This window comes from Anopheles bellator, chromosome 1, assembly GCF_943735745.2.
Source record: "Anopheles bellator chromosome 1, idAnoBellAS_SP24_06.2, whole genome shotgun sequence".
NCBI classification, from domain to species: domain Eukaryota; kingdom Metazoa; phylum Arthropoda; class Insecta; order Diptera; family Culicidae; genus Anopheles; species Anopheles bellator.
In genome coordinates, this window is record NC_071285.1 from 33,243,642 (window position 1) to 33,253,466 (window position 9,825).

Sequence of the window (9,825 nt, forward strand, 5' to 3'; positions counted from 1 at the left end):
GTAATTTTTTAGACATTACAAATTAATGCCAAACTGATGCGCTTCTGTCAAAACTTATATGTTTTGGCCGAGGCGTAAACAGTAACAAATTAATTTTACGTTAGTTTTTACGCTTCGTGTGGCCTCCCAGAAAGATTTCAATTCCGATCTGCCTTAAGGCCGGTCTACACGCTGCGATCTGCAATGCAATATCGCATGAAGTGACATCTCCGGAGACGTCATAAATGTCACTGCCGCGGGTGGAAATCTGAAGACTCGACATGCAATTTGTGAACAAATTTCAAAACATTGTGCTTTTCGGTTAAAAAGCGAAAAAAGAACGTGCGAAGAGGTTACAGTGTCGAGGAAATAGCTTTTAAATGGCATCGTATGCCTCCGCCTTTTTATTGCGAACACTATATTTTTTATTTTTTAGTTGCCAGAGACATGGCAGACTTTCGTAAATTTTTATAAATTCAGTTAAACACTTTCGCGAACGTTGACGAAGCGTCCAAAATATAAATAAGAGACCAAAATAAAACATCAACAAGTCAACCGACAAACTTGCACTTGTTTGAAATTTGTTCACAAATTGATGCTCGTTTGTTCAGATTTGTAGATCTGCGTAAGCGACATTAATGACATCTCCGAGAAACGTCAATTATTCAGACATCGGTCAGATATCGTAGCGTCTGGACCGCCCATTAAAGCCATCTTCACACAGGGAACGTTAATTAAGTTTCGACGCGACGCTTTTTCCGACCTTTCACACCGGTTACGACGACGGCGACAGGCAACGGAAAAGTCTTTCGCCCTCTCGTTCGGGCGAAAACAATTAGACATCTTGGGTAGTTAAAAAATAATCGAAGATTACTCAATTGACGTTTTTTTCGTATCACAAGCATGCAAAATAATTTTAACTTAATTATTACTTGTAATACAAACACAAATTCATCATAAAACTATTTTAATTCTCGCACCAAAAATTCAATGTGTCTTGATCTTCCAAATATAAACACAAATAATCTGTCAAAACACAAGACTTCGCCCCTCTCACCCAAAAACCAAGTATACGAACCTTGGCCAAAGTTTTTAGGCGACACAAACGGAGCGTTGTCTTTTCATACAGATTCGTCGCGCCGTGCGAAGTTTTCGTCGACGCCGGTGTGAAGGGTCCTATAGAATGCCATATGAGACAACGCGTCGTTCGCAACGTTCCGTTCCGTTCATTTTGGTGTGAAGAGGGCTTAAGTTCGCTATGACCATTAACAAATCAAAAGCCCAATCCTTCACAGTTTGTGGTCTGAATTGGGAAAATTAGTTAATTAATTAATTTCCCATGGTCAATTATATGTGGCATGTTCACGGGTCGGAAGACCATCTGCTTTGCTTGATTTTGCGCCTGACAATAAAACAAAAAATCTAGTGTATCACAAGGTGCTTAACTGAAAAAAAGAAAACATAAAAAAGTCTAAATTATATATTAAAGTCTTATTATTATATAAAGAATCGTTCAAATACTAGATTTTTTATATTAATCCTAATAAAAATTGAACTAGAAAAAATCCAATAGCTCCTTACTTATAGCCTCTGAGACGGAACAAAATTTTCCGGGTCTGCTAGTAAAGCATATAAAAGTAATCAGTAAATCCGTTAGTTCTCATCAGCTACTACTGTTAACAACTAACCGATTAAAAGATAAACAACAATCGAAAACCAAACAAAATAATTTACATTAGGAAAGGAAGGCATAAAAACGAACAGACTCTTGCGCATCGCAAAATCTGGCTTATGTGTGATTTATTTGTCTCATTTTGCTTAATTAACGAACATTACAGCATTTCCTGTTTCACATATAAATGTTTGCATTACGGTTGTTCTCTTACACCTTGCACCCTAGCTTTTTCCAAAACATTTTGCTTGCCCTTTTAATGCCCTTGCAATTGCAAGCTAATGTATACAACAAGACGAGGTCGCTGTAAATCTGGGTATTTCCCATTTCTTATTTTGACACAGTGAGCGAGTGAGACAAAGAGCTTAAAACATACCGGTATGTTTGCATATTTTTTCCAAACACCTACGTACTGCGAACATTAACAATGAAACATTGAGAGGTGTACATTTTTTCTAGATTATCACATAAAAGCGTCATTTTGCTGCATGTATTTCATGTTTTTCTTCCAACATATATCTATATTTTCTGTTTTTACAGCCCCGGCTGCTAAGATGAAGCATTTCTGCACCAAGTTTTTTTCAGTTTAGCAAACAACAAATAATGGAAAAACAGACCAAAAGGAATTTAAAATAATGCAAACAATACTCCACGGCCCACTCACCCAGTAGTTACTGGGAGATTACATTTTTGGTCTTTTCTCATGATTTAGCGACAATTTGGACTGCGTTTTCTCTCCATCTCTTTCCTCTTTTTATGCCATAGCCAACCAAGCCAGAAAGATGAGCGCCACACAGACAAACACTTGCGACAGAAACTGGTCCTCCTCCGACTCGCGCGTATTTTCTCGCGGAGTGTTTGCTCCACGAAAATCGCCAAAGTTTAGTGTAGAGGTGAAGAACCCGAATGGAAAAGCACCGATACCGAACGACATGTGGAAACCACCGTCGCCTGTAAAGCTTTGAAAGCCGTGCGGTTGTTCCGGTTCGGTACGCTGACCGGCCGGGCGCGGCGGGACCGTTTTCCGCGGATCCTCCTTACTTCCACCCCGCCCGTAGAGGGGAATAACCTTCTCCTTGCTTATCGATGACTTGCAGACCGGGCAGGTGTTACGGTATCCATTCATCCATTGGTGAATACAGGGCCAGCAGAACAGATGACCACACATGCTGACTACTGCATCCTTCGCCGTGTCTAGACAGATGTTGCATTCGAACACAGAGTCGTCTTTTTTCTCCTCATCACCGACGGTGTCGGTGGTGGTACCTGAATTGGTGGCTCCACCGTCCGCTGCAATGGTGCTACTTTGCAGATTCTCTTCAGATTGATCATCAGGATCAACTGTGTTGACTGGCCTTTTCTGACTGCTGCTGTGACTGTTCGAAGAGGGTATGCTTATGGGTATGGGAGTATGCTTTACTCCGTACGATGTCGATGCTCTGTTAGCGCTGCTTGTGGTTGCACTGCTGTGACTGTTCGAAGAGGAGGACGAAGTGGGGTTATAAGGGTTAACGAGCTTGATTCCATATGATGACGAGGCTCTGTTAGCACTGTTTGTGGCCGACGAGGTGGACGAAGATTCCGGCTCTTCGATGAGGTCCTCCAGCAAGGGGGCGGAGGCTGAGGCAGAGGAGCTTCCCACCGAGGTAGGAATTTCTGTCGTCGAAGCCATGGCCTACAACAATTATTGCAGTCGCGCTGGTTACCTGTAAGAGGAGTAGAACCATAAAGATATGAAGAAACTTTTCATTAATACAGTTTATAAAGGCGGTTGTAAGTTAGTAAATTAGTGATAAAATATTGGAAATATCAGATTGGATTAAAGATGCCTCTAGCTGTCAATTTGGTCTTCCTAATTATGCTTTTTTGGGCAACAATACCTTGTTTCGACATCAAGCAAATGATTTCATGTCGAAAAAAATCTTTTCACATGCTAGTCGAGGCTTGCTTTTGGAAGATCGCAGCGCTTTAAGTGCGCAGTGGTTAAAAACATTTAAAAATGACAACTTGACCTTAACAAGCAAACAGCGTCGGAGGACTCCATAACAGGACTTTCTGACGGTACCGAACGGTGTGGTGTATCATAAGCTCCTACAACCAACTGAAACCGTTAATTCCGATAGCTTCTGACAACCAATGATCAATTTAAACCATGCGTTAATTGCAAAACGACCACAATGGGCCAGAAGACACGGTAGGGTAATTTTGCTCAATGGCAATGCGCCTCGACACAAAACAAAACTGGTACAAACAAGATACAATCAAAGCATTTGGCTGGGCTGCTACCCACCTCCACTGTATTCACCAGACTTGACCCTTTCCGATTATTATTCATTTTTATCGATGGAACACGTACTGGCTAAGCATCACTTCGATTCCTACGAGGAAGTCAAAATTGGTTGACTAACTGATTTGCTTCAAAATACGAAGATTTCGATATAACAGTAACATAGGAGAAATGTATATCTACCGATGACACATAACTTGAATAATATATAGTTTTTCATTTGAATTAAATAAAAATGTGATTTTTTTAAAAAAATCATTCGTAGACTTAGACCTGGTAAGTAATCTAAGTTATAAGTTATACTGGGGAGCTACATGAAGCGTAACGTAATGTTTTTGACATTACAGATTAATGCCAAACTGCTGCACCACTGTCAAAACGTTTACGGGTCGGCCGAGGCGGTTTGGCATTACAAATTAATTTTACGCTAGTTTTCACGCCTCATGTAGCCCCCAAGTTACATGTTATATATTGTTAGTTGATTGTACATATATTCTTAAATTAGTCGGCACATATATGTTTGGCTTTGATTTTCGGCGAGTTCCAACTCCAATTGCAAAGCACACATGATAAGGTGCGTAATGTTGAACTAGCATTGTAAAATTATTGCCATTCATCATCGAAAAAGTGTCTAATACACTTTCTTTCCCCTGTAGGAGCATCCGCTGACTTTAAGTGGGAAAGCCGATTGCCGACAGCAGAATAATGAAATTAAGCTATACTAATGAGAATAATGAAATCAATAATCTTGTTGGTATCCAGACTTGTACCCAATTTGGGATAAAATGACGTCGTCTAAAAGTTGTCGCGCGCCAGCATAGTGTTGTTACGGCTTCGCACGTGTTTTGGTATGTTTTGTTGTTTTGGGCTGTGATTTGCGCTCCAGTACCGCTAACCAGTCACGAACTTACGTGTTGGCCCGTTTAGTCCAAGGACTGGGCTTTTTCATGGTGTGAGTTGGGAACTTTTTACCCCGGACGAACCAAGAACAGTTCGTTGGTCCAGCTTTGCATATGTACGTGACCTGGCGTCATTGGCCACAAATGCACCACGTAGGCACCCCCAACGTGTGTGGTTCCATTATTAAGATAGATTACTTTTAATATCAGCACATTTGGGAGTTTGTAAGCCAGCCCTTCAATGTTATGTTGGATTAAGCATTTATATTTAGTGTAGAAAATTTGAACCGTGGCCTATCTTGACTTATAAATTAAAAGATGAAGTTAAACATGTCCCTTCCCCTTTTCTGCGATGCGACGAGTAGTTCACGTGAAAATATAAAAAGACAAGTTTTTCTTGGCTACAAAATAAGGAAGAAGTGTCGCCGTTGCGAAGTATCGATTCCACCGCTGGTACAAGCTTATTGGCATATAGTGTCCCTTATTACACTATTTGTATGCCTATTGACAGCGATAAGCAACATCCATGCTATGATTTTACTCCACAAACCACGTCATCATTTCGTACGAATTCTTCGGCGCGTCGATGGTAACAAAAATGTTTACTATAATAGTGTGACCTTGGTTTGTGCCCCTTCTAGTTTCGTATATCAATTTGCTCATATTACGGAAGAGCGCTTGAAATATCACCAACGTCACAATTTGTTGCCGACTGGGACTTAAACAATTTGTTGCAAACCGCAAGAAGTCTAGCAATAATTCGCTGTCCAGATAGAAACAGATAAGCACTATAGAAGCAACAATGGGACTTCAAACACTTTGCGGTAACAACAAAGAGCAAAGACCAAAAGCAGAACTGCAAATATAAGAGAGCAAAACCAAATCTTAAACCCGATCCCGACGAGACCCCTTAAAATATTGTTGTTATCATTTGAGATGACCTGGAGATGATCGAAAGCGACAATACTATTTTTTCCGCCACAAAAGAAAACAACACCTCTTTTGAAAAGGGAAAGATTTTTTAGATTATCCAATTGCTAATGGTATTGATTCAACGGTTCATTCAGGTTGCTTTGACAAATATGAAATTTGTTAATCATTTTTCGTTTAGTATTTACACCATAGTAATCGCTCCGTTAGATACATCGGATAAAAATTGTTTGGTTACCAGAAGTCGTTTGCTGCAACAAAGCCTCATTCCAAAATAGAATCCACAGTGGAATTATTAATGTTTCGAATTCTTTGAATTGTGTTTTGATAGGTTTCAACAACACGTAAGCTTAGCCGTAGCTTGGTGGTTGATGTCTACTTGATTAAACAACCTTTGTGGCTGTAAAAGTACCTTATAAAGACGTATTCCACTTAGTATATTTTTAGGCAAATAAGGTAACAATTTCCTCAACAAGCTAGAGCCAGTGCCCGTTGAAAGGCAATCATGAATAGTCCTTGATTTGCGCAACTTGTCATCGCTCTACCATGCCGCGTGTTGGGGGTGTAGGGCGAATTGGCGAACATTTCCAAAAAAAATTTAACTGTCACATCAGCATACTACCATTTTAATTCAAGTAATCCTTAGCGGTTCCGAGTGAATGTGAGCCATAACTCGCAACGTTTCGATTGCCATATCGGACCTTTTTTTGCTTGTGTTGATAGATAACTAGTAAACGGGCACAATCAACTTTCATTTCAACACTTTCATGCGTTTGCTATTGCGACGATCAAGGAAGCAAGTCATGTGAGATGATGGTTTAAGATGATACAACTACTCCCAAGGGATGTATATTATATAGAGGTTGTATTTTGTACATAAAGGGTACAAGTCCAAGCGGTACCGGGCGGCTCTGCTCATTAAAAACACATAAAATAACGTAGAGAAAACAACGCGACTTTAGGCGCAGGGAACCCGCTGTCCTTTTTTCAGGGCATATAGAGTTTATACTGAAAGCCAGCGCATGCAGTTGTTTACGAATTTTATGTGCTTTCAACGGACAGAGCAATGGAAGCTAGGTGTTACGCGAATTTTTTGTACTCAAGGTATGGCGGTGCTAGTGCAGGCAACTAACTTTAGTTCCGGTTTTACAAGATTTGAGGTTTTAGAGTACACACCTTTGACGAACCTTTGCGTACGTCACTAAACTTCTAGGCAAAGCAGCCACTTGAGCTACCGCAAAGCTGATCTCTCGCTCTCGCACGTGATGTTTGCGTTCGAAGTTACACGTATTACGACGATGCGATGCTGATGAAAATCGTGAACCACGGTGTTTTGAAACAAATTGCTCCCGGTTGGCTAGAAAACACAATTTATCACGATACACCTACATACACACGCAACCTCTGAAGTTCGTTGGTTACTGCCTATTGGCATAAATGCACAATAGTAGAACAACGATTTTCACACACTACGAGGTGACTCTTTTTCCGAGGCTCCGTCCGCACGGTTCCACTGAATGATGAAATCTATTACCCACCACCACCACCTATTTGCCTTTTCGCTCTAGGTCGTTCCACTTCGACGTTTTGTTGTATTGTCGATTGACGAATCGGTTCAACTGGTACTGAGGGGCTACATGAGGCGTAACGTAATGTTTTTGACATTACAGATGAATGCCAAACTGCTGCGCCTCTGTCAAAACGTTTACGGGTCGGCCGAGGCTTAAACCCGAGCTTAAATACTTTTTGCATGCGCTTTGCTTACAAACAGAGAATAATTCAAGTTCTTATTTGCTGGTATAGCAACAAAATCGGAAAAAACAGAAAAAAATATTCAGAAATCAATTAATTTCTCTTCTATTTTTATTTTCTCGGACCAAAAACACGAACGTAAACACGTTTGAAATTTCGTTTTTATATTTCTGCTGCCACACGAAGCGTAAACGTTTTGACATTACAAATTAATTTTACGCTAGTTTTCATGCCTCATGTAGCCCCCAGGTAGCGTGTAAAGAGTCAAAAATATAGCTGATGCTTGTTGGAATGCTTGTCAAAACAGAAACTGGGGGGCTACATGAGACGTAACGTAATGTTTTTGACATTACAGATTAATTCCAAACTGCTGAGCCTCTGTCAAAACGTTTACGGGTCGGCCGAGGCGTAAACCCGACCGTGAATACTTTTTGCATACGCTTTGCTTACAAACAGAGTATAATTCAAGTTCTTATTTGCTGGTATAGCAACAAAATCGAAAAACACAGAAAAAAGTATTTAGAAATCAATTAATTTCTCTTCCATTTCTATTTTCATGGACCAAAAACACGAACGTAAATACGTTTCACGTTTCGTTTTTATATTTTTGCTGCTGCTGCACAAAGCGTAAACGATTTGACATTACCAATTATTTTACGCTAGTTTTCACGCCTCATGTAGCCCCCCAGAAACAGCAACGTCACGTTGATAGTAATTCAAGAAAACCAGCCTTCAGCCTTATCGAAAACATTGAAAAAATCTTTTTTTTACTGCAAAAGCTCTGCGAAAGTTTCCATTATTGAGCCGGTTTCGTTTCTGCAGTTTCGAGAGTGCACTTGCATCTTCGAGTTTCGTTCTGTAAGGACTTTGACCGGCTTTCTCGGTTGTTGTTATTGATTTGGTTTTTTTACACTCTAGCTGTATAATCGCTGCTTTGGAAAGGGATCCCTGGCGATAGGTGAATATTTTATTGTTTACGAATCGTCACCTTGCATGACACACACACATGTCAAGTGACAAAAACAACTAAAATAAAATGAAAGCAAGATACGTTTGGCTGTACTATCTTACGATAATGAGCGTTTCTTATCACTCCTAACGTTCCCTACTTTCATTACTGCTGGACCACCACAATGACTGGTTGGACTGATAATGAAAGAGGAATGAAATGTGTTTGAATGTCCAAGGAATCGCACCATGGTTAACAGCACACTTCTATTTCTAGTTCAATTGTATACTGACGCCAGGTCGTTGAACAGCTGAAGTTACCCGCAAGTTGTACGTGAGATACTTTAAATACGTGAAACGAAAAAATGTCGTTGTCGAGACCAATTTACAATTTGCTCGGTTCATATCTGGAGCAGCTCTTTGAGCATCCAATTCGTACAAAAGCCATAACCAGGTAGGTATCCGTGTTTTCCGGATCGTCTAGATCGGGGCCGTTACTTATCTCATTTTACATGGTTTAACTTTTCAGCTGTGTCATCGCTTCGTCCGCCAATCTCGTATCTCAAAAGCTGGCCGGTGCAAAAGAGCTAAATACAGACTCTGTGATGGCGTACGGTCTTTTCGGCTTAATCTTCACAGGACCGCTATCACATTTTTTCTACAGTTGGCTCGATCGTGTCACGAACGATACACGCTTCAAGAAGATTCTGATGTTATTAGGAGAACGGGCGCTTTTCGCTCCTGCTCTGACTGCTCTGTCGCTGTACTTCATCTCACGCTTCGAATATAAAACCCACGATGAAGCATTTGTCAATCTCGTTACGTTGTTCCGTAGTGTTCTGCGGGGCAACTTGAAATTTTTGACGCTGCCTGTAATCATCAACTTCAACTACGTTCCGCCGATGGTAAGGCATACGACACCCCTTAAGAATTCATTGTTTATAAAATATTTTTCAATTTCCAATAGCTGCGCGTCCTCTTCGCCAACATTATTGGTTTTTGCTGGATCGTGTTTCTGTCTACTAAGCGCAGGAAAGCAGAGCAACGCCGTCAAGCCGCTTTGACAGGGAAAAAAAGTGAACCTTCATCATAAAATCTTCTCGGCTACACGGACAAACTGTGGTACAAATTTCTTTGTTCAACTAACCTCAAGACCAGCGACGTATAAAGAACTGCTTTTATGAATTGCCTATATTTGTAGCTTATATTCAAGTGCATACTTTTGGATGTATTCTGGGCAATGAGTTTTGGGACATTAACATTAAAATTTTGTTTATCAGGTAAATGGTTTTAATTCAAGATAATAAAGACTGTGACTTCGTTATTTTAAAATGTTACAAAAAACACAACGCTAACAG

General features: G+C 40.4%; 2 protein-coding genes across 5 annotated transcripts; one reads left to right on the top strand and one right to left on the bottom strand.

Annotated features, from left to right (window-relative positions):
* Positions 1-1,760: 1,760 nt before the first annotated feature.
* On the bottom strand, positions 1,761-7,314 carry LOC131207841 (E3 ubiquitin-protein ligase RNF185-like). 3 transcript variants are annotated; one of them, XM_058200482.1, is made up of 3 exons: positions 6,944-7,314; positions 3,942-4,029; positions 1,761-3,357 (listed from the first exon to the last, which is right to left on the bottom strand). In XM_058200482.1, exon 3 carries the CDS (start codon positions 3,321-3,323, stop codon positions 2,406-2,408), a length of 918 nt encoding a protein of 305 aa, XP_058056465.1. In that variant the 5' UTR covers positions 3,324-3,357; positions 3,942-4,029; positions 6,944-7,314; the 3' UTR covers positions 1,761-2,405. The 3 variants fall into 3 exon arrangements, with proteins under 3 accessions (XP_058056465.1, XP_058056474.1, XP_058056457.1); XM_058200491.1 differs by lacking the exon at positions 3,942-4,029 and having other exon boundaries at positions 6,955-7,314; XM_058200474.1 differs by lacking the exon at positions 3,942-4,029.
* Positions 7,315-8,234: 920 nt separating this feature from the next.
* Positions 8,235-9,816, top strand: LOC131205744 (PXMP2/4 family protein 3). 2 transcript variants are annotated; one of them, XM_058197981.1, is made up of 5 exons: positions 8,235-8,377; positions 8,438-8,477; positions 8,745-8,921; positions 8,997-9,372; positions 9,435-9,816. In XM_058197981.1, exons 3-5 carry the CDS (start codon positions 8,833-8,835, stop codon positions 9,558-9,560), a joined length of 591 nt encoding a protein of 196 aa, XP_058053964.1. In that variant the 5' UTR covers positions 8,235-8,377; positions 8,438-8,477; positions 8,745-8,832; the 3' UTR covers positions 9,561-9,816. The 2 variants fall into 2 exon arrangements, with proteins under 2 accessions (XP_058053964.1, XP_058053965.1); XM_058197982.1 differs by lacking the exons at positions 8,235-8,377; positions 8,438-8,477 and having other exon boundaries at positions 8,626-8,921.
* The last annotated feature ends 9 nt before the right edge of the window (positions 9,817-9,825 follow it).

Bases quoted from the DNA above. Each gene is read 5' to 3' on its own strand.
- LOC131205744 (XM_058197981.1), top strand. From the start codon at position 8,833: ATGTCGTTGTCGAGACCAATTTACAATTTGCTCGGTTCATATCTGGAG. The intron at 8,922-8,996 runs GTAGGTATCCGT...TTAACTTTTCAG, and splicing joins CGTACAAAAGCCATAACCAG to CTGTGTCATCGCTTCGTCCG. The intron at 9,373-9,434 runs GTAAGGCATACG...AATTTCCAATAG, and splicing joins TCAACTACGTTCCGCCGATG to CTGCGCGTCCTCTTCGCCAA.
- LOC131207841 (XM_058200491.1), bottom strand. From the start codon at position 3,323: ATGGCTTCGACGACAGAAATTCCTACCTCGGTGGGAAGCTCCTCTGCC.